Source organism: Lonchura striata, chromosome 1 (assembly GCF_046129695.1).
Source record: "Lonchura striata isolate bLonStr1 chromosome 1, bLonStr1.mat, whole genome shotgun sequence".
Taxonomy (NCBI): domain Eukaryota; kingdom Metazoa; phylum Chordata; class Aves; order Passeriformes; family Estrildidae; genus Lonchura; species Lonchura striata.
Window position 1 is genome coordinate 138,528,750 of NC_134603.1, and position 24,796 is coordinate 138,553,545.

General features: G+C 37.1%; 1 protein-coding gene across 5 annotated transcripts in view; it reads left to right on the top strand.

The window, feature by feature from the left end:
* The window catches only part of MLLT10 (MLLT10 histone lysine methyltransferase DOT1L cofactor), a 123,146-nt gene that overhangs the window by 93,374 nt on the left and 4,976 nt on the right, over nucleotides 1–24,796 (top strand). For all 5 annotated transcript variants that reach the window (XM_077788481.1, XM_031503815.2, XM_021530377.3 and 2 more), the window contains 6 exons: nucleotides 11,023–11,140; nucleotides 12,470–12,542; nucleotides 17,035–17,189; nucleotides 18,980–19,168; nucleotides 19,595–19,683; nucleotides 19,809–20,167. In XM_077788481.1, the coding sequence (XP_077644607.1) occupies nucleotides 11,023–11,140; nucleotides 12,470–12,542; nucleotides 17,035–17,189; nucleotides 18,980–19,168; nucleotides 19,595–19,683; nucleotides 19,809–20,167 (983 nt within the window). The remainder of the gene's footprint in view (nucleotides 1–11,022; nucleotides 11,141–12,469; nucleotides 12,543–17,034; nucleotides 17,190–18,979; nucleotides 19,169–19,594; nucleotides 19,684–19,808; nucleotides 20,168–24,796) is intronic.

Sequence of the window (24,796 nt, forward strand, 5' to 3'; positions counted from 1 at the left end):
TTCAGTGAGTCTTCTTTCAGTGCATAAGGTTCGTACTACTTTGGAGAGATTCAGTCAGGAGACCCTAGTTTACCATGTGTTGTTCTTCACTTGAAGCAACCCTTTTTGTTTTAAATTTCTTCCCCTACCCCTCATCCCCTTCCCATTTAGCATAAATGACTGATTATATGTCAAGGGTTAGTTTACCTACTTCTGCAAAGTTCATCAGAGACAGCTGTCTGCTTACTGGGCTCTTGTGGATGTATTCTCAGTGTTTACCCACCTCTTGACCATAGAAGTCTTCAAATAAAAGTGTGCTAGTATGTTTCTTGTCTAGTGTTCTGATTAAAAGAAAACCATCATCCTAGGTTATAAGCTAAGGTAAGCTTGTACCTCTATAGCAGGTAAAAAATAATAGTTAAAAAATTATGTGTTACTTAAACTATTAGTTAAGAGAAAAAGTATGACCAAATCTTGTCTGCTCACTTATTCGGTCATGTTAACAGATGGGCTCTTGGAATAGTGCTAAAACTTGGAATAGCCTCAAAAGATGTGCTCCTAAGGTGCATCCTGTAAGATTTCAGCTGTTCTTTTTAGATCTCTGTTGGGCATTTGTAATTATGATTTTGAGGATATCATAAATTTGTCAATTTTTGAAGGATTTTTTTGCATGTCTCTTTTTTTAAAGGGTGTTAAGAAATTCTGAAGAGATGGCTTGGGAAAAAATATGTTCCTGTAGAACATTTTTATCACTTCCATTGTCTCTCCCAAAGTTCCTTTGGCTTTACTTCCATTAGGAGCAGTACAAAAGCCCCCAGGGTTTTCTTTAGCATTCATATAAATGAAGGAATGGAGGTGGTTGTCCTCCTTTGTCTGATCCAGCTTCTAGGAGGGGATAAGTCTTACTTTTTTCAGTAGATTTGGAGTTATTTGTTAACAACATAGGAATGTAAAAGCTAAGGAATTTTGAGATATTTTCTGAATGTGGGGCATGTGATGTTTCAGATGCATCTGTCCTGTGGTTATTTTCTCATTTTCTGAATTAATCTAGTCCCTCATTTTGGATCTCTGTATTCCCCTGCTCTTTCTCCAAATTACTAGTCTAACTATTTTTGGCTTCCTTTTTTAGTGGGTTTTTCCCTTGTCATAGTTTAAGTCTGCTCATCATTTTGCATGCTATCAAGGGAACCTTCTTGTCCTTTTTATTTTATATTCTGGCACTTGTGGGAAAATAAATGAAAAGACAGGAAATAGAAACTCTATTCTTAGTTTTTGTTCCTTTCAACAGAGAAGTTAGGAACAGTTTTGGGAGCAATCTTATTTATACCTTCCACAACAGGAGTGGAATTATGAACTTAATGATACATCTTAAGTAAATGTTCCTTTGCTGAAAATTCAAGTTGAGAGGGGTTTTTGCAAGTCTGCAGGAGGTTTCTGCAGGGCATTTTCATGGGACAGTAAAATGCACCTACCTGATTGATATTGCTTACAATTTACATCTGTATGGATGCTGCATTCTTAAATTCAGTATGGCCAAGGAAGACACTCCTTTGTCCACTTTTGTTTCCCATTCTTGTTTGGAGATACATAATCTGTTTCCTGCTGGTTTGGATTTTTTTTTTTTAATTTTTTTTTTTTTTTTAATATTCAACACAAAGTAAACATGAGGAAGGAAAGAAGGAAAGTTTCAGGTGTTAAGCATCTGGAGAGTCCTAGAGCTGAGCAGACTGGCATTGTTTTAAGGGACACTTCTGGGCCATCCTGCCTGTGGATACTCTAGAAAATTGCAGGGCTATCAGTGTTTAATCAAATTTTCTTTGGTGAGTAGAATAAATACATGGAAAAAAAAAAAAAAAAGCCAAGTTGCCCTGAGTTCTAGGACTTTAAGGTGCAACAGATGTGACCTGCATTAGATGGTTGGCTGCTTGAGTTTCCTGCTCTGCTCCCAAAGATACACATCTCAACCATGTGTAAATTAACAGTTGGTGTAATACTCCTGTAGTCACCTTTGGATCAGAACATCTTAAAACTAGAGACTTTGACACAACGTCAACAAACTCATTTAAGCAATAATTCTTCTTTTCTCCAGTGCAAAGTAACTTAGCATAATTATATTAGACATGTAATCAGAGATGATTTCCAGAATTTAAGAACTTTACTCTCTTTTTACATATTTTTCAAGACACTTTCTGAAGTCTTAACATGTTCTGAAGTCTTTCTATGTTCCTTAACATAGAAATCATTGAGATACTGAATGCCATAAGAGCTCTTAGGAAGTCTGGAGTGCAGATAGTATAGATTTCTGCTGTATATTTGGTGGGTGCCTTGTTGGGAAACCTCTCACCTCTTAGTAATTAGTCATTAAGGTAAAGCATAGACAGCAATAATGACAATATGTTAATATAGTCCCAAATTTCTCCAAAGCAAGTAAGTTAATTAATTTCTTAAGTTCAGTTTATACATTGTCATACAGTGTATGTTGTTGGTTTGGGGAGGGGGTGTTGTTTGTTGGGGGTTTGGTGGTTTTTTTGGTATTTTAGGTGTTTCCTTTTTTTTTGTTTGTATTACTTTTAATATGAGTGATAATTAAAAAGAGACTTAATAAAACATCTGGAGATAATGATGTTGCATGGTTTAAAAGCAGCATGCTGTCAGAAAAAGGAAATCAAATCCTTACCATGGTACTAGAGTTTCTAATCAATAGAAATGCTGGATACGTGAAAACCAATTAACATATTTTATTTTACTATCAAAACACTTCTTGATGATAAAGTCTCTTGAAAGAGGCTCCTACCCACTAGGTCAAAGGTAAAATAGCAGCATGGATCACAGTCTGTTAGGATGCTGAAATAATTTGGTTTTCCTTATCTTATAACTTAACAGAAAGATACAAAAGGAAATCTCAACACATCCAAAACAAGAAGAAATCATTATTAACACAGTATGTTGCTTGTCTTCGGAACTCACTGCCACAGGAAATCACCAGTGCTTCTAGATTTGGAAAGTGTGCTAAATGCATCCTTCAGTATGTTGTAGACAGAGGGGTTGGATACTGTGGTGTAGGATGTCAGTGCAAAACAGCGGATTTCCTTCCAAACTTACTAAATCATATTTGTGTCACAGCCACTTAAACTCCATTCTTGCAAAATGAAATTGTGAATGAACTGTACTAGTGAAAGTTTTTCCATCAAAATTGTCTTGTTTCTCACTTATAAGCTGTTTTACTTTTTATCTACTTCTGGGCAAAATGGGTAAAGAGCTAATTTTCTTTTCATGCAGTCTGAGGATTTTTGGGGTGGGGGAGGAGGAGAGTAGCAAGGAGGAAGAATTTACAGCCAGAGGGAAAATTCCTTCTAACATGTGACTCAACTAGAAGAACAAAGGAGTCATAGTTGCAAGTAATCTAGTATTTAGCCCAATGAAAATCTTGTTTTCCTCTAGCTTCAGAAAGCTTGTCTTCATGTAGACTTGTGCAAGGTAGAGGTGGTCTGAAAGGCGGTTGCGAGGTTTTGCACGGTGCTGCATGCTGAGACAGCTGCATCAAGGTTTTGCTCTAGCAATAAATGTTTTCTGCCTTCAAGCTGAAGCTTATTTAGCTTGGCTTATCTGGTGCTGCTGTAGCAACCATCAGTCTCCAGGCAACTGAGGCACATTGACCTCTTCATTGAACTGAGTGTAGCACAACTTCAATTTAGCTGCCTGTGACAATAATGGTGTTGAATGTAAAAAGTGTGAAATTTTCTAGTTTGTATGCAATGGAAATAATAAAACTATTTAGATGAAACAATATTTAGGTATTACTTGAAAAATACTTCAATTATGCATGGTGTATGTCTGTGCAAACTGCAGAGTTGGTTGCTGAGGCGGTGGCCTTATAGGCCTTGTGTAAATGTTGGGACTCTTGTAAGCCTTTTTGCACAGCAGCAATTCTGCTACTGAAGGTGTTTGTTTCATCACTTAAATAGCAAAGACTGATGATATTTAGATAGTTAAAATGTCCATGCTTGTGAATAAGTAGCTAATTCTTTATTATTGCTCTTTTTGAAATGATAGATTATCTAGAAAGTAGTTACTTTTCTCTTGGATCCATTATTTGCCATATTGCAAGTGTCTGGCTTTGGAATACTGGTATGAAGAAAACAAATTCCTCTATGGGTATATTGAGTTTGTTTACTAAGAAAGTAATTTTTCTCCTAGTCAATGAGAGTGAAATTGAGATTCCTCATATATAGATTAAAGTTCTTAAGTAAAACAGATTCTTGGGCAAGATACTGTTTCCATGTCAGTGGTAGAGCACACACAGTTTAAGTGCTGTGAAGACAGAGATAGATAGAAACGATAGAACAACCAACTTAAGGTGAAAGGGCTTTGTGTTGCAATGATGGCTCTGTTTTCAGTTAGGTTTGTGGAGGAATCCCAGGGTCTTATCTCTACAAAACCTCCTTTAAAAAACAAACTAAAACTTGAAACAAAGCAAACACCCCCCCCCCCCCAAAAAAAAAATTTAAAAAAAAAAAAAAAAAAAAAAAAAAAGCGCCCCAACCAAAACCAAACCTAACAAAACAAAAAAGACCTCTTAATGAAGTAGCATTCTGGTGTGTTTTCGTACGTCTTGTGTCTGGTATATAAATAAATAGATCTTAATTGCGTAAAAATTTATATAATACCTAGTTAGTTAACATGAAAGAGAGGAGCAAAGTGGTAGTACAGTTGAGGTTATAGTGTTTCCACATTACTGGAAGATAGGCCTTCTATCCTTGTGGTTTTTAATGACTTCATGTGCCCTTGTTGTACACTGGGCAGAGGTATAAATTAGTTTCTGTAGGTGTGCCATTAATTTTTCATTTTGCCTTTCAAATCCCACTGTGTTTCCCAGTTGCATTCATTCATGCCTTTCTTGGAAAATACTTGACTGCTGGTGTTTGAAGGTTAGATGGTTTCATTTAATTGAAGGATTTATTTGTATGTTGAATCAAAACAATTGATTCTGAAAGACAGTATTTGATTATTAGCTTGTTCATAAGCTAGAGTCTTCATTACAGCCAGAAGTTCAAAGGATTTATTTTTGCTGCGGAGAGAAAAAGTACTAGTAATGTGAATATTGTATCCACAGAATGATGTCACAAATAGTTTTCCTGACAGATGTAAATTATGTCAGTCTGTACACTTGTAATAAATGTTCTTTTTCTTTTTGAATGAAAAGTTGTTCTTCTAAGACACCATAAACCCTTTTTCTGATTTTATTTTAATGCTTCCAACCTCCTAATTATACTTTGCAGTAAATTATTTTACTTCAGCCAGGTGCTGAAAACATTTTTTGTGCAATTGGACATTGAATTATCCGTTTCTAAAAAATTTCCAAACTTGAAGGGCTTCAGAGTGCATGGATGGTAATGGTGGCAGTATGGGAGGGCTATCTTTTCAAGCTCAGTGTTTCTTTCATAGAATGGATATGTAAAAAACTACAGTGGATGTTTGGGTTTGATTTGCATTGGTGATTGTGATAGCAGGTGAGGTGAGGTTTGCTATAAAAATTCACTGTGATTCCAGTTATCAGTAGTGCTGTAGGTTGTTTTAGTCAAGTGGTCAATACTGTTTGCTTTAAATTTAGTTATATTCCACTTAAGACAGCCAAAACATGTATTAAAAATATGTAAATCGAAGTATCAGTTTAAGCAAAATATATGGATAATTATCATACTACAGATTAATACTGTTTTGTGTTGTGCTAGTTGTTTTGAGAACTCAGATGATCATTTTCAGAAGAAATATGGGAACTGTATTTTATTTAGGATTTTCTGTGTTGTCTTCCACCTATGCTTCCTGGCATATAGCAAAAAACCGGAATTTAGATTTTTGATTTTCCATTGGAAATGAGGTCATGATAAGCATTCTAAGATTTCCAAGCAAATTCTGTATTTGTGGTGAAAATCTTTGAGGGTTGTGTTGCAGGAAGGGATGCATGAGAAAGTGTCCATGTGGCAGAACTCCTCTGTGTTACCTTCAGCTGTGCTGTGACCACCCTTGTTGTGGGTGTGTTTGCCATTCCAAGGAGCAGCTGACAGTTCACATAAGGTGACTGATAATGGGTATTGGTGGGTCCCTCACCTTTCCTAAATGCAGTTAAGGGTTGTATTATAAGAACTGAAAGAATAAAAGGAAGCAATAGCATATTCTTTCCATTGCCTCCAATACCCAAGCAAAGGTCTTAAAAAATCTAGGGATAAAAATAATATTTCTTCACTTGCCCAAGTTAAGGTAGGAAACACAAGGCAAGGTTGCTTCTGCTGGTGTCACTTGGTAGGCAGCTCGTTTCACCTCTCAAGAAAAAAAATAAATTTTACATATGCACATGTTAAAGTTTTTATTGTAATTACGTGTCTAGAATGAATATGTGTTCATATTTAATCTCATTTAATTTTAGTGCAGAATTTAATTAATTGTTCAGATAACTGTTGTTTGCCACAGACCAAAATCCATCAGCTTAAGATGTCTTCTAGATGCAGTAAACTGATGCTAACACTTGGTCCTGTGCTTGAATTTTTATCCAGATTTCATTAAGCTAGACATGTATGGAAAGTGTTTGTAACATCTCAGAAGGGTAGCAGTACAGCTTGCAGAAAATTTAGCTTTAAATTTAATTTGCATTGAAATTTTTTATATGATTTTGATAAGCTGGTCATAAGTAGTTGTTAGTGTTATCTCTAATGCTTTTTATTTCTTGACTTTGTATTAGCAGGAGCAGAGGGTAGTTCTGCACTTCATATCACAGAATCATGCTGTCATGAATAACCTGGTATGATTGGTAAATGGTGTGACCCCAACCACAGGAACAATGATATGTTTTTATTTTAAACAAGAAATAAAATTGACCTCTGAAATTATTTTTGACAAATAAATATTGGCAGAAATAGGTAATTAGGTAATGTGTCACTAATTGTAAAGCATTATGATGATCTAACACAAAGCTCCAATATAGCAGTCACAGTTTTTAAAGCAGAGGGGAAAGGGCTGTTGATTGGATGTAAACTGATTAAGAAGCTGTCTTGGAATTGGTTGTTCTGGCCATCCTTGTTGCCCTATCAGAAAGGAAGGGAGTTCAGTAATGGTTTAACTACAATTAAATCCCTCCCCTTTCTTTGTGGAAACTCAACTGTAGGCATTTCAGCATTAGCCTAAACAATGGTTTTGAATATGTTAAGCCTCTAACAATTAGGGAGCAGTTTGGGGCATTGAATAATGTGGAATGATGCAATTGAACCTGACAGCTTCAACAGTCAGCCTACTCATGGGACCCAAAAGTTGTTCACACTTGGTTTCATCTCTCATCACACGCTGAGTATTAAAACCTTACTGGTGTGGAGCAGAGACAGAAATGAAGCCTGTTATCAGAAAATATTTCATAGCATAAAACTTGAAAGGAATGGGGGAAAAGGCATGTTCAAAGAGTCTCAAAGTTTTGAGACTCAATCTGATTGCATACAGCTAAGTATTGCCTCATTTTTCTCCCCTTTGTTTTTTTTCTGCTGAAAGAACATGTAACTATTGGTTGAAGGGACTTCTTTCCCTGGAAATTTGAGATAGGAGTAAATGTTCAGATATGAATGCTCTGAAAACTTTATAGTCATGCTGTTAAATACTGTCCTGGAATCATGCAAACAAATATATAACTATTCTAAATATTTTGGAGGACATTTATATATATATGAGTTAAATGTAGTTGACTTGCAAGTCTTGTTCTTTAATTAGAAGAATATGCTTGTACTTTCTTGCTGTAGAAGAAGTGTTTTTTAAACATCAGTCAAATATCAATCATTTCTTACTGCATATGGGCATTCTCTGAATTACAATGCATTGTCCTTCTGTGCTGCTCTGCTGCTTAGGACTTTACTGATTTATTGAACATACCATAAAGGAAAGCAGTGTGTTGTGTACCCATAGATGGGCTTAAATCCTTCTGCTAAAATATTTTCAGGAAAATTTGCTGCCTTTTCAAAATAAATGCTTAGTAATCTTGAGTTTTTATTATTTCATACATTTTGATCAGGTATTGTGTTGAGTGTTTAAATAGAAACAGTTGAAATAAAGAATAATGCAGCCTTAAAAGTTCTGCATTTTAGAACATGTGTCAGTCCTATGACCTTAATATGTATTGACAGGATGATTGCGCATTTTTAATAAATGCTTGCTACGGCTTGTTTCAACCGTGAGTGAAACATGAAGCTCTTATTTCACCTTTAAATAATGTAGCACTCCTCCACCTTCTCTACTTCCTTGTCAGATGAAGTCATCACATATATAAGAAAGCTTCACAAATCATTATTCTTGTCATTTTACATTGCCAATTAAAAAAAGTATTTTCAAAGCTTTTTATTTGCCTTCAACTTACTTGAACAATTTCACTGTGTCTTTTTGCTTTAAGAGTTGCATATGCAGGATGGCATTGGAACATATGTAGTTCCAACTTGTAAGACACCTTTACAATTATTTTAAAATGCAAATGGGCATTTTAGGGTGAAACCACTACTTGTGAGAAAACTCCAGTTCTTAGATATTGTTTAAATCCTGCTAAGGCTTTTGATCTGTTATAGCAACCCACTTAGTAAATGTTTAATTCCTTTGATGTCTTCTGTTTTGTAGTGTGATAGTTAACTCAACAAACTTTAGCAACTCCCTTCAAGATACTTGGGTACTTTCAGAAAATTCTTAAAGCTATTTGTGCAAGTTTCAGTCAAATAAATGTGTATTCCCCTTGCTGATTATAGCTACCATGCCATCGTAAATCAATCTATAGCTGCTATTGCAGTTTTAAGCAGCCTTACAGTGAATTACATGGACTGAGAGCTAAGAATAGAAGCTTTCTGTGTAAAATGTGAGCAGTACATACACTTACTGGAATAAAATGAAATATTTTAGGGAAAAATGCTAAAACTAAACAGAATGAGAACCTGGTGTTAGGAGTTTAAAACCTGCCCCCACCCAACTCCTGAAACTATGAGTAGAGCTCATACCATCACATAAACTTCTGTTTTCTTAGTCTGACCTTTTAGATCTGGTTGAATGATAATACTGCTTGAATCTCTTAATAGGCCATTCTGTAATGTTTTATCAGTGAAAGGATGTGACTGAAGTTTGCTTGGTTTTGAGGGGAGAACAGTTGAAGGTTGCTAGGAACAGCAATAGTTAAATTGAAACTGCCCTATGGGCATTTTTTTTAAAGGAAAATAGCAGAAGCTGTGCAGTACTGCTGCCTTAGTCAGTGTCACAGTACTAATGTGTATTGTATTTTGGAAGCTGTTGTACCTAGGTAGGTGGAAATGCCTGCACTATTTTTAAGACTTAAAAATAATTCAGATCAGTTCTACTAAAGATATGTAATTCTTCAGAAAAACCCCAACAAGGCCCGACCAGAAGAAGTAAGAGCCAGATTTGAAGCAACGCTGTGGTTCCATGTCTAGCAATCTTGCGTGTACCTATAAACTGAAAAGTGAATGAACCCCTGATCATTGTAAGCAATTACTTGTGGCTTTTTCTAACTTTGTGACAGTAGAAGAATGTAAATATCAGGCACAATTTCTCACCAGTATATAGTAAATAAAGCATCATTGAAAACAGTTGTGTGAATTTATAAAAGTCCATTCATCAAATTTAATATGTTGGCAGAAAGCCAAAAGTTAATGGTAGTGTGTGATTCTTTCCAGAGACATAGTTTATACTCTGTAATATTTTGCTGTAATAACCAGTATGTTCCCCTGTCTCTTGTGTGCAGTTACGCATGTCAGAATGTCCCACAAATTGCGTTCCTTACTGTTCACCTTCTTTTTTTGTTTTTCAAAAAAAGTTTCATTTGTAAAGGTTGTTTACAATTTCTTAGAAGATTAATTTTAAAACCAGTGATCACACAGGTTTGTGTATCTTTCATTTTAAACCCCCCCAAATACTTTATTTGTTCTGAAAAAATATTATTTTTTTATCAGGTAGGAAAATAATTTTAAAATAAGCAGCCGTGCTTTTATTTCTTTGCCTGTCTCTGCAACTTAGCATTTGACACAAATATTTTTTTCTTCGAAAGGGAAAAAGCATAAGCAGCCAAGGAAGAAGGTATTTTTATTGCGTTGGATTATGCAAGATTTTGGCCAGCCTCCTTAGCTTCATCTGTTTAAGGGTTCATTTTCGCTTGTTTGGCACAAGTCCCAGCAGAGACCTTCAGAATTGTGGTTAGCAACATGAATGAACACAAACTTTGGGAGCTCTTCAATAAGTAGAGCTGGCCAACTGCCAAAAATACAGTTCCTTATATGGGGTCAGGGCAAAGCTGTGGTTCCCGGAGCCCCCTATTGTATAGAAAACATACTTGTAATGGCTGTTTGCGTTCTTTAAAATAAAAACAAAACAAAACAAAAAAACACCAGGCTTCCAAGTCTATCAAAATAGGAAGTAACAAAATACTGTGCACGTTTTACTAATGACGGAGTCGAGCAAAGGAAATATGGCTCTGTGTAGTTAAACTATAGAGCTGAAAGTTGGACCTTTTGACCTCCACAGCCGGCTTGTGATGTAAGGAACCCAAGCATTTGTGAGACATCTGTTGTCTACCTGCCCTTATTTTGTAAATGGTTTAATAAGATTAAATAATTAGTAGGATAACCACATGGTCGCCATGCTACTAAGTCCTAGCGTAGAGCACATACTTCAGGATCGCAAGGAAATCTGCCCGTCCTGCAAACTGTGGTTGTTTTGAAATGTACTTAAGGTATTTTTAATATTTGCTACAGTACTTTTTTATTATAAGGGTTTTCTTTAATTAGAAGATCTTGCCAACCACAAATACAACACACTTTAAAACCTGATCTGTTTTCTGAAGTACTGCAATTCTATTTCTATACTCAAAAAAGGAAAACATTTTTCCTTTGAAATACATTTTTGTGAAAATCATTCAACTTACAAAAATAATTAAAGTGTATTAAGAAGGCTTCTTTAAAATACATTTAGCATTTTCCCCCATTATAAAAAAGAATTCAAGTTTTATTTGGTTTCTTGCAGGCGAACACCCTACCTGGATCTTCTCTCAGTCTGCCTCCATCCCACATGTACGGCAATAGGCTGAATCCAAATTCAGCCATGGCAGCACTTATAGCTCAGTCTGAAAACAGCCAAGCAGGTAAACTTCCTCTGCCGGTGCAAATGTGCAGCTTCACAGAACTCCTTGTTTTTAAAAAGGTTGTTAAATTGTATTTTTGATTTCTGCTCAACTTTCGGTTATTAAATGTCTGTACGAAGTTGCTCTGTGTTGGAAGTAAATTCTCAGTTCTGTGGAACAGCACGGGTTTTCTTCCCCCTTTTTTTCCCCTCGGTGTGTGAAATGTAAATGTTTAAGCAGAGCCATCAGCAGGCAGGAATGCACCAGTGTCTCTTGTGACTCTTGTGATTGATGCGCTCAGTTCCCAGCTCTTTGCAGCCGGAGTGACACAGCTCTGGGTTTTGTTGTGAATAGTTGAAACCTTTATTTGCATAATTCATGAAATTGCATTACATACAAGTTCGTGTGAAAGAGATCCCGTTAGAGAACTTGTGCAGCATTTAATAATCTTGTGAATATTTACCGATTGGCATTTGGTACCGTGGGCTCTCCGCTGCGGTTTTAATGAGCCGCTGGCTTTGCTTTGTTTCATTCCCTCCGTAAGGATTTGTTGACATGTCGTAGTAGTCATGCCTGTTTGGGGGAAGGGAATGAGTTTAGCAGTTTACCAAGAATGGATCAGTCATGTCTTTGCCCTCCAAGGGGTCGGAGGTCGCTTGACTCAGAATAGGGGGAGGGCAACCTTGAAGGGGGCAGATAGGGTTATTTTATTGAGAGGCCATAGGGAAAATAACCCTTTTGAGTCCTTCCAAGCAAAACGTTTTCGTATATTTAATGAGGCCTTTTTTGTTTGTTTTACTACCTTTTAGCAAGGGGCTTTCCTATGCTTTGCTTATAAATAGGAATTAGTGAATTATACGCTTTCATAAAGTTTTCAGTAAATTTGCAGGATAATGCGTGCTTGTTAGATGGCAGCAGTAAGTTTAATACATTTTATATTTTATGAGTTGTTTTGGGATACAAAGTGTTAAAAAAATACAGAGCATCAGGATTTGCTGTGATAAGCATACAGATTAGCTGTCCACAGCTGTGATTCATTACTTTCACCGTACAAATTAAAAGTGGCTGAGGGGAGGGTACTGCAAATGCAAACCACGCTTCTGTGCTGTAAAACTGAAAGGAATGAAAGAAGTGAACATAATCCATGCCCTGGTACAGCCTCAGAAATGTGTAAGGACAACACCTTACATGCTACAGTTCAGCAATCTTAAACTAGTTACTTATTCACTCTTCAGCAGTAACTACGGATAGAAGTTGAGATTGAAGGTATTTTAAAAATATCTACATCAGATATTAAAACTCTTATCTAAGAAAAGGCGATTTATCAGCTGTGAAATATTTACACTGCAGATCAAGATCTCGGAGATAACAGCCGAAACCTTGTTGGCAGAGGAGGATCACCCAGAGGAAGTCTCTCACCACGGTAGGTGTTATTTACATTGGAGAGTGCAAGCAGAGGAAATATTATAAGATTTGCAAACTTCACTGTCTTTTTACCAGCAATACTGAAGTGTTTTAAAAGCCTATATATATAAAAATATAAACACACGTATATAAATATATGTATTTTTGTATCTATATATCCTTCTAAGAAATCCCTAATACATGCAGAAAGCTAAAATTGTGCTGAAGTTTACTTTTCTATCAACTGAAATTAGGTTTACAAATTAAGGTTTGTAGGTAAGTTAGTTTACTCCCTTACTGAAGAAGTGGAGTCTTGCTTTAGAGGATACTGCTTATCTCCTCAGATTTGTTACCAGAATCCTTGTCTAGTAATACTTGCCAAAATTCCAGAATCCTGTATACTTAACAATGATCAGAAGAATAAGAAATGTTAAATATCAGTAAAAATTCCAAGCAAATATTTTCTTCCTTTTCCCTCCCAACTTCAAAATTTGTAGCAATTTTCTGTAGAAAAAAGTATTTTTTTGTTTTGCTGCAATTCACAGTTGCTGGAAAACTTTGAGATAAGAATTCTGATTAAACTGTATAATGTTATTTTGTTTTAAAATATTTGCTGTTAAAATTTCAATATTGTATTTTAAATACTTTAGTAATATTTTCTGTATATTTTAAGCAAATCTTTGTTTGAGAGGGCTTTATTTTCCATACTGCATCCAATATGAGTTAGATTTTATGGTGTTATTTCCATATTTTTTACTTAGATACTAACCATGAGAAAGATCTATCTGAAAAATAGATATATCTTGAAAACAATTTTAGGATGGCCAAAAAATGCTAGTTACACAGAAATGGCAATATAATAATGAATTTTATTGCTATAGTATGTGTTTATTATGGTAATTTATAACAAATATCTCCAAATTAGGTAATTTAATGAACATGCCTTGCGTTGTTGATCTTGTATTATATTCCTTAATTAATCAAAAGGCATCTTGCTGGATGGGATGAGATTATCCATTATAATACTTAGGTGTTACCACCTAGTCATGAACTCAATACCTGTTTTTAAGTTTTCCAGTATGTGTTGCTTCTAAAATAATAAATAGAGAATTTACAAATCAGATGAAATTCTTAGCATAAATGTGTATATTGGCATTAGCATATAAATAGATCTGTACAGACAAGGAATTTCAGAGAATTTTGCAACGGGAAATGCTTAACAATTAGGAAATTACAGAACTTTTGATTTTATATTAAATAGTCCTCTTATGCATACATATTGTGGTAATTGCAAGTTTTAATGCTTTCTTAGTTAATATGCAAAGACCTGATCTTTGCATGATTCACATCGGTTGTAGCTGTGTTCAGTCTGTCTTCCGGTCAAATACTTGGGAAGGTAAACTTTCTAAATGTGATGCTTCTACAGTGTGTGTATGTTCAGGGTTGGGTATATGCAGTCCAGTACTTGCAGCATAGTAAAATACCAGCTGGTTGTGATGGGGATGCTAAAGGAGAGCTGGATGATACAAAGGCCACCTCAGTCCACAACTGAAAAGCTTCCTGCAGTGTACGGAAGCTGTAGCACTTTGCAAAGAGGAGAGAGATTTTTCTTGGCGGGGTTGTTCAAAAGCCAAAACGGGGAGGGAGGTTGGGGTGCTGTGAGAGAAAGCAAGGGGGAGAAATCAGGGCTATAGTAACGGAATTGAAAGATGGAAAACTTTAGTCTGAAATACCTAGCATGGAAAAAATTTGGAAAACCTACTCATTCAGTTAAGTTCACAAGTCAGTGAACTACACCCCTTTGTGCGACAAAAAAGGTTACACGTTTGTCGAGGTTTCTAAAATGTGCAGGTAACTTCCCACCTTCCCCACTTCAGTAAATAAGTAACTCTGGTTACCTGGTTACTTAAAATATGGTTTATGGTTTATATGGTGAATAAAAAGCCAACTTAAAAAAATCTGCTATCTGGAAACTTTGCAGCTCCAAATGTTACCTGCTTTATCTGTTAAAATTATTTAGCTGCAAGTTCTGACTCTGTTCCCTTTGAAGCTTATGAGATACATAAATAACACAGTTCTCCGAAAGAACCATGTGATTTTCAGCGAGTTGCTTAAAATAAAAACACTTGCAGAACATTTGTTTGCTGTTGATGACGCAGCTGATTGCAGCTCTTCGCATAAGACATATGTGACTCATGAGCTTGTATGGTCATTTCCAATTCATATTGTTATATCTTTGTACCCCAATATAACCACAGCGTTTGATGTTTAAGCTGTCGTATTTTAACTTTTAATACATATATGAGAAATATAAATATACCTCGTATATGTGAGCTGTTTCCATTTTGCGAAGGAATTGCTGCTTTTCCCAAGGTAGCACTTAAACTTTTTTTTACCCCATACTTAACCTTAGATTTAAAAATGTGTTTTGTAATACCTGCAGTGAAATCTGTATGTATGCTTATACCTAAATGAAGTATTGCTTCTAATTAATGCTCTGTAGTATGGGTAACTGTACCAAACTTAATCAGAAAACAGTTGTGAAAGCAGGCAAGCTGTGAAACAGGGTTCTCGTCTCTATGGCAGGATTGGACCTGTCCAGACAGCACATTTATAATACTCTTGGAAACTCTGATCAAATACTATTTGGAATAAGGATTCAACCCTAGCATGCAGGAGCCCTATCCTGTCTAAAGGATGAACAGTTGGAAGAGGAGAGATTGAGTAATGTTGCAATACATGGAGATCTAGATTTTATTATTTTTTATCCTTCTCTTCTACAGGCTTCCAGTGAGGAATTGCAGAGGTTATACCATCATGTACTGCTTTGTTTCTGCCTGTTCAAAATTGATAGGAAGCAGTCCAAAGCCCAACAAGAATTTTGTTGGTGATTTATAATTCAAAAAGCAGAATCTGTTAGGGCAGCATTATGTGCTGCTCAGGAACATGCAGAAAGAGAGAAGTTTCTGGAGGGGTTGTTCAGTGGTTTTATGTATTTGTTTTCTGGGGTTTTTTGTTTTGTTTTGTTTTCTTAAAGTGGGTTGTTTGTGTGAAGTGTAAGTTTAGTACCTCTTTGTAGAATTTTTCTGCATAAACTTTCCTTCTTATTGCTTCAGCACATCGTGTAAACAGTGCATTTTAAGACTGCTTTTGCTGTCTCTGTGCTGAACTGTTACATGCAGTTGATTTGTCATCTCTTGTCAAAAAACACTACTTTGGTTATCCATTAATCAGGGCTTTTTGTTTTAACGAGTGCTTTCCTTTCTTCCTGTATGCAAAAGAGGAACTATTTATAAATACTTAACGGAGCTCTTAAGTCACCTACTTTAAACCTTTTCTCGTAAAAATCTCTTTGCTCTGGTGCCTACAAAATGCTCGACAGTCATTAGGTAGCTAATGTGCTGTGACCACTGCTTATTAAGGTAATCATAATTAACACACTGATTTCCTGAGCTCTCCTGTTGTGTTGTCCTGTACTGGGACTGTGGTGGTCTTGTTGGTAGGTTTGCACTAGGGGTGGAACAGTACAGCTGTGATCCCATGATGGCACCAATTGCTTGCAGTAATAACTAGTGTCTGAGAATCTGAGCTTGCTGGAATTGAATAAAACCACCCCCCACCCTTTGCCCCCCACCAGCAGCCAACAACAAAACCAAGAACCAGCTTTTAGTGGGCTTTGGTGTTGGTCCTGTAGGAAGAATGGGACCTTGCATACACAAGACCAGAAACCTGAGTCAGAAATACACCGAACATCTGGCTTTGCTCACAAGTTAAATTGTGCCTCATCCAATGCAAAAGAAGCCTTCTCCTAGGGCTTGAGAGAGGTAGCCAGCTTTCTTTGTGCTGAATATTTAATTTTCTCCTGAATGAGAAAAGACATGTGGCAAGGGGATTATTCTTAGAACTGTGTGTGATCATGAGTAAAAAAGGAGGTACATTAAGTGTTCACAGTACAGGCAGAGAATAACTTCTAATCCTTGTGAAATAATACTTTCATGTAGTCTTTCAAAAATCCAGATTTACATGACTGTTTTTAGAACAAGTTAGTCAGTGTAATCATATATGGCCTTTCTATGTGGTGATTTTAATAAATTGGTTTTATTTTTCCCAGTTTTCTCAGGGAAAGGTTTGAAGTTTGGTGTGGGTTGTTTTTTTTGCCCCTGACGTCGGTGCCCTGTGTATCCGTATTATAATGGTTTCCTGCTGTAGAAGTGTTTGTTGTATAATTGAATTCAATGCTGTTTGTCAGTTACTGTCTTGTTAGTCTGTATACAAGAAGCAGTTATGTGCTTTCTCAGTATAAATTCTCATACTGTAACAATGTCTTTCTTTTATTAAAGCCCTGACAGTGAGAACTAAGAAGTTCTCAGTGATTTTGATGAATTAACCTAGTCTTGGAAGCATAAGATATGTAGGTGCTAAGAGCTGATATAAGAAACTTCAACAGTCTTTTTCTAATACATTTCCTTTCATCCTTTTCTTTAAAAAATAAATTGCAATATTTTCAACAGATCCCCTGCGAGCAGCTTGCAGATTCGCTATGATCAATCAGGGAACGGTTGTGGGGAAAATTTGCCCCCAGTAGCAGCCAGCATAGAACAGCTTCTCGAGAGGCAGTGGAGTGAAGGACAACAGTTTTTATTAGAGCAAGGCACCCCCAGTGACAGTAAGTATTCACAATCTGTTTATTATGACTTTTGCCATTTGTTACTCAGAACTGCTATTCTGTGCTTGTCCAAAAATTTTAATAAAATTTATTTTCTGCTGTGAATTGAAATATAGCTGTGGTGTACAGTTGTAGCATATTTCTCAGTGCATGACATCAGTAGATTGCAAAAGACTTCTCTATAATTATCTGTATTTTTATAGATGGGGAAATTGTGTCATGCAAGAGGAAGCAACTTGCAGGTCCAGTTGCAGAGTTTGGGAAAGAATTCTGAACTCTTAGATCCACTACTGTAAATATTGTAGTACAGTTCCCCATTTTTCTTTATACTGTGTGATATAAATTTGCATTATAATTTTTTATTGTTCTATTTTTTATTTTTAAATTTTCTAGTGCTGTTTGAAAAGAAAATATTTACCAATATTAGGCAGATGTCCTACTGGGTTTTCATGTCTTTATTATGTTCTGCCTTTCTTGGGAGTTCCTAAAGCAAGCAAATTATTATTTTCTCAAGTTATGTTTAATAGAGTGGAATAGTCCAAGAATGAATATGTTAAAAGCATAAGTGATCAGTAGATCACGTGGATCTCCATATTCAGCAATGTATCAGTATCAAAGACAATCACTGAATATGTTAAAAAAATATTTTATTCCAGGTTATGGTTTGTGTTATATTTTATTGAACACATTATTCTTGTCTTTGGTAGTGTAAAGAGGTATCTAGTTAGTATTTTTATGAATGGTATCCTGACAAAAATGCTAATTGTGAGGAAATTCATGCAGGGATAATCCTTTAAACATGATAGCTGGAGGACAGGTTTAGCTAAGTCTTATTGCATCTCATTTGAGCTCACTGAGGGTTCCTTTGTATGTTCTTGAAGAGGAGGGATAAAAGCTAAATCCTTGGGAAATGACCAGATGTGCCTATACCAGTAGACTTATGTCTGTAGTAGCTCCAGAGGTCATGTTAAACAAATACAATTTAGAATTTAAAAAAAAAAAAAAAAAGGCTATCCTTGTGGCTTTACAGTCACACTCTGGTACTGGTTGGGAAATCCAAGTTCTGAAACTGAATGGGAGTTTGAGAAAACCGTGCTAGGTCAGTGGGGAAGGTGATGCCCTCGTTCGGGAAACGCGGGGGGTAAGTGCGGTGCTCACAGAGTGCTCCCTGCTGGGGGATGCCGAGATCGCCACTCGCAGCTCCCGCCAAGGTGCGCCGGGACAGCTTCCCCTCCGAGGACTTCTGGGGTTTTCATTGTTCCTATTAATTTATGATTCACCGGACAAGTCATTAAATCAGAAAAACTCCCTTTTCATGAACTAGGTGGTTTCTCTATAAACATTGTTGGTTGCCTGTGCAGTTAGTTTAATATGAGCATATTCTTGTCAATCTTGTCTGTTTTATAAGGTCTGCAATTCCTAATACTGCAGGTGAACTATGCAGTTAACCTGTGCTACTAAAATACTTCTAGATTCATATTCTGATCTGGGGCTAAGTTTTCACATACTGCTGTTTGCTTAAAACGTGTGCTGGCCCTATGGATGCTGCTCTGTCAGTATTTAAGCTAGGGTGTAGAGGTATTCCAAAACTACTACCACAACACATTGTAAACGTTTTTCTGCAATTTAAGCTACTCAAAATTAATCTCAAATATTTCCACTAAAATTCAGACATTTGAAATAATTTTATATTTTCACATACATGCTAGTCTTAATGTAATGCAGGATTTAAAGCTGAACGAAGGTGTTACTTGTGGCTGTGGAATGTAATGTGCGCATTTTTGTCTTAGTTTTAGGAATGCTTAAATCATTGCACCAGCTTCAAGTTGAAAATAGGCGGTTGGAAGAACAGATAAAGAATCTGACCGCAAAGAAGGAGCGACTGCAGCTTCTCAATGCACAGCTTTCGGTGCCCTTTCCAACAATAACTTCGAACCCCAGCCCTTCTCATCAAGTACATGCCTTTCCAGTACAAGCACGTAAGTAGAGGGGATTATTAAAGTGTCAAAGTAATTTGAACATGTATTTATATGAAATATCTATTTCATCCACGCATGCCATTGATGGGAGATGAATATAAATGTAGGATGAATACAGACCAAGTATTTGCTGACGTGTTAAATGTTTAAACATCTATTGGTTTATTTTTCTGAGCTATTACTACTTGTTTCAGTGCAGTTTCTATTTTACTTTAGTTTGGAGCACATCTGTTTGAATCTATTGATTCACCAATTACTTAGTTAATATTCTATTGTTCAGCAATTTCTGCTATTCAGCAATGATTTTAAAGTTGACTTTACATTTTCTATGTTTAGCTTTGTCATAATTTTGAAATAATTATTCTGAATCTTTTTACATGTTCCAGAAGTTTAACCACTGTGTGTTTTTTGAAATAATTACTTTAGCACCTAGCACTGATTCCTTGAACAGCAGTAAAAGCCCTCATCTAGGAAACAGTTTTTTACCGGACAATTCTCTTCCTGTATTAAATCAGGTAATTTTTACGTCATTCTTCTAAACCTAAACTTGTTACAAGTTAACTCATCCCAGTCCTTGCATTGTGCTGCTAGGTGAAATTTTATGCAGCTGAGCGGGCTTTGTTGTTTGTTTTGACACCAGGAGATAACCTCCAGCGGACAAAGCACCAGCAGTTCATCAGCGCTTTCCACTCCACCACCTGCTGGGCAGAGTCCGGCCCAGCAAGGCTCGGGAGTCCCCGGAGTTCAGCAGGTCAATGGTGTGACAGTGGGGGCACTGGCTAGTGGTATGCAGACTGTAACCTCCACCATTCCTGCAGTGCCGGCTGTGGGTGGAATAATTGGAGCACTGCCAGCCAGCCAGCTGGCAATCAATGGAATTGTAGGGGCTTTAAATGGGGTAATTCAGACCCCAGCAACAATATCACAGAACCCTTCTCTCACTCATGCAACCGTGCCACCCAGTGCAACACATCCTCTGCCAACCACGCTAAATAACAGGTAAGAATTCGTTGGTTTTATGTTTTTCCTCATAGTGCCTGCTGTTCTCTGGGTTAGCTGGGTATTTTTGTCTTACTCCAGATATGTTGTTTATTCCTTCAGCTATAATTGTCAAAGTCACTTCTGCTCCTGGCCTGTGATTGAAAGTGAGGAGGCATTTAATGTAAGCTCAAATAGTCAAGTTAAAGAAAAGATGTTTACTCTAGAACTTTTGGAAATCCTAGTGAATTCCCGTTTTTTAATCAAGTCACATTCCCAAACAAATGTAATTATGTAAATGTGCCTGAGCTCCTTCTTTTCGTTCAGAAAACAATATTCTTTGTCCTGCCAGTTTTTCTTTCAGGATTAAAGGAGCACTGGAAAAACTACCATTTGTTGCAGTACAAAGAGGGGAGGGAGAGAAGGGTAATATGGTCATGTAATTCAAAATGTAATAGGCATAACTAACCAGAGTTGTAATGCAGTTGCTTGGTTTTCAGTTGCCTGCACTGACTCCAAACCCAACAAAATTAGCTTTTGAAGCAATGTTCTTATAAAAAGATTAATTTGTGAGTATTCCTAACAGCCTTTCACCAAAGCCAGGTACCCTCAGTAGCATAAACTGCTGCTGCTTGAGCTGGAAAGCAAATGGGTAACAAAAGGAGACAGCTGCTTTCTGGGAGGAGGAATGGACTTCTTGGTCTGGAAGTATTTTGGGATAGAGCAGAGACTGGGCCAGCTCTTTCTCCCTGCTTACCTTCCCCACACCCCTTGTCCTGTCCTTCCCTTAGGAAGGAGAACTGTAGTTCTATGGAGAAAGAAGTGCCTGTAAATAGGGAGTGGATTACTTGTCTTTAAGTAGAGTTTATTTTTGGAGATTATGGTGGATTATCCATCAAAAAAAAAAAGACATACGAGATTGTAAATGATGCAAGGGATCCCTAATTTCCTAGCTTCTTTGTCTAGTTTCGTTGCTTCCTGTTGGTTTGGCAGCTCCTGAATATTTGTGTACTGTATCGTTGTGTGGTATTGCTTCAGTAGGCTCATAAAATCTGATACTTTCAGGTGTATCCTGTTGTTTGCATGTGTCCTTACATTTTTCCTGAGGAGCCTGTATTTTTCATAGTTTGTATCCTTTGTGAACATGAAGTTTCATAGGATAAACAAGACACATTCTGTTCCTGAAAAGTTTTTGTCTTTCTTGAGGATCAGAGGTTTGTGAAAACCACAAAAATTTTGCATTCTCTCCCCAAAAGTGTGAGAAAGAGTGAGAAATACTAGACAAGATCAATCATATTAACCAGTTGCGTGCTGCTTCCACTTTCAGGTACTGCCAGAATATATCAGTTATGCTAAATATCAGTCATGCCACTGTTTTCTCAAATGATTTTGTTTATACAAAGATGATTTGTTTCTCTTTGTATTGCAAAAGTTCTTTTGTTTCTTTTTTAATATCCATTTTAAGTGCTGAAACTCTTCATTGTGTAGCCCAGTAGTAGAATGTTCAAATTCATGCAAAATGAAAACATCCTGTTTTTAAGCTTTCATTCTAACCTTTAACAGAGTCCGGAATACTCCCTATTTTCTGCTACAACAAGCTTATGCTGTGCAAGTCTGTCAGCACTTCCAGTTGTCTGTTTCTATTATGGCATGATCTCTTTCTGCACTGCTTCCTCAAACTAATTTAAAATTAATGTGTATATTAAATTTAAAAGTGCATTTTCCACACAATTCTCTGCTTTATTTGAGCTTACCCACAGTATTTCCCAGGCCCTCTTCCTTCTGAGGTGTTTCACAATTAACCTCATTTTCTGTGACTTTTCAGTATTTCTGGTTGTTTAAAAGTTCAGTAATGTTAGTGCTAATATGATTCTGGTAATGACATGTGCATTCCTCATTGGGCCATTACAAATGCTTTAGTGAAATATATGAAAAAATGTTTTGTTATGGGAACTAAGTTGCAAAGAGGCTGTGGGATGATTTTGAAGGAAGGAAAAAAAAATAGACAAAAAAAATACTTTCCGCTGGTTGAAATTTTTGGTTCTGGAACACCATGGGACACCTGCCAGGCTGGAGTTTGGTGCTGCTTCAGTGACACTTGGTTGACTATTTATTTAAGGTTAGATTTCCCAGGGTACCCCTGCTCCTTGCATTGCCCTGGTGGGAAGGTTGTATGGTACCAAGCACAGGCAGACTCAAAGGTTTGGTGCTGTGGTGATGTGAGCTCTCTGACCCCGGTTAGATTGTGTGCTGCCCTCAAGGTTGGAGGTGGCTTAAACCACCTTTGGCAACATGTTGGAAAGCTACATGAGAATTCAGCCCTGCTTTCTAACTTCAGGGTATTGTCCTGTAAAAGACTTGCCAGGTGTTCCTGAAGTTCCTTGTTTCAGTAACATCCCAAGCTTCGGAATCTGTTCCAACAGTTTAATGTGAAAAATAGGGAAAGTGTTCACCAATACACAACAAATCTGTATGCATGTTGTCCTTACATGAACTCTCTGTGGCACACAAGGTGAGAAAACACTGATTTGCACACTGTTGGAGAGAGTTTTAAGTTGTAGGTAAAAGAGCCCCCATTCATTTGGCAGAGAAAAATATTTGATCCTTTTCTGGGAAAAAAGACAGCTTAGTACAGATTGCCAGCAAGTGGGAGATTAAGTGATTCGAGGAAAGAGATAAGATTGTTTCTTTATGTTCTCATAGCCAGAGAAGAGTGTAAGATGGAGAGTTTCAGACTGATCATGTATCTTTTAATGAGAAGCTGGAAAGGATTAAATTTACATTCTGGGCTGATCTGGTTTAAAGAAAGCTCTGTGGTGAAATCCAGTGAACTGTCTCTTTGGGAAGCTTGGGAGCCACAGCATTTTGTCCTCTGCAGTTCAGTTTTGTTTCTAGACACTGAGATCTCAGCTGCTGACTGAGGGTATTTTCTTTCAAGTGCCAATGCAGAGCAAGAGAGGCAGGCAGAGTGATTAAAGAGAAGGGAGAACAACAGCAGAAAAAAGAAGTGCAAAGGTAAAACATGATCTGGGAAAAAGAAAGAATGGGATAAAAGAATGATCAAAAACAGAGAAGATTCATTCCAGTATAGAAGAATACAGAAAAAGTGAGGTAAAAAGAAAAGAAGGAAATAATAATAATATTAGTGAGAATACTGTAGGAAAGAAGTGTGAAAGGCTTTACCTAAATCCAGGTAGAAGCATTCTTAGCCTTTCCCTCACCTGCCAAACAGGTCACAGGAGATTGGGTCAGTCAAGCAGGACCTGCCTTTCATAAACCTGTGCTGGCTGGGCCTGATCCCCTGCTTGTCCTGTACGTGCCGTGGGATGGCACTCAGAGGATCTGCTCCATGACCTTCCTTGGCATCAAGCCAGACTGACAAGGCCTGATGCCGAGATCCTCCTTCCAGCCCTTCTTCTAGACAGGCATCACATTTGCTATCTTGTAGTCAGCTGGGATCTTGAGATGCCAGTCTGCAAGGGCTGCTAGAAAATGGTTGAACATGTCTCTGTGTGCACTTCCATCAGCTCCCTCATAGCTTTGGGTGGATTCCATCCAATCCCATAAGCTTCCAATTGACACAGGTTTCCCTTTCCCCATAGGAAATTGTTAGAGCAGAGGTGTGTCAGGTAGTGCTGAGATCTTGCAACAAAGTATGAGACAAAGTTTATACATGGCTTGCCTTATTCCAGTAGGAAAGAATGGTGATGCTTTGAGTACTTTCATATTGGCTAGTTCATACAAAGTCAAATTACAGCAGAGTTGGGCTACAGTTTGGTGGCTGCTTTAAAAATGCAAGATAAATATTATGTGCAGAGGAGCTACATGATTGTAGGCTAATGATGTAGATTTGTGACTGATATAGCTGAATAATTCCTTACTACCAATCCCAAGAAGCAATCCTGTCATCCTGTGAACATCTTCTTACTAGAGCTTCTGCATCACACAGCAGCCTCATCGACATTAATAAAGAATCTGTCTGTGTTTTCTGTATTGGTTAAAATTTCAGCTCAATTCCCACAGGTTCCAGCCCATTGTGCAAGAGGGGAGGGGACAGAAGTTGTACAGCTGAAAGGGAAATACTTAATTTTTCAACAGCAGGATAAACCTATCATGAAACAACAACTTAATATTTTAATAGGTGTTTAAAACTAGTAAAAGCTAAGACTGTACTGAAAGAGGAAATCCAGCTGTCTTCCTGGTCTTCTATTCCCAACACACCCTTGTTCATGCTGTTGGTCTTGCAGTAGACTGGTATATCTGAAGAAACCCTTTATTTACAGCCTAGTTGTCAGCTGGATCTGTTCCCTGCCCAGTTTCCTAAATATTTGCAGACACTTTGATGTAGGTATGTCAACAGAGACTAGGAGTGAAGTAGTTGGCAAAAGCAGAGGCAGCTTCATTCCATGGCAGCATCCCTTGGTCCCTTGCAAGGCTGAAGGTGTTTGCTGAATTACAGACAAGGGGCAATAAGAGTGCTTTGAATGACACTAAAGATGGGAATTAAAAGGAAACCAAGGTAAAGTAAATGCTTGGTAACTAGGTGTTAAAGTTTATTAAGAGCTGACTTGTAATATAAAATCTGGCCTTTCTGTAGAAACTATTTGAAAAGTACTTTAGAATTGGTAATTATTATCTGAGTTTCAAATA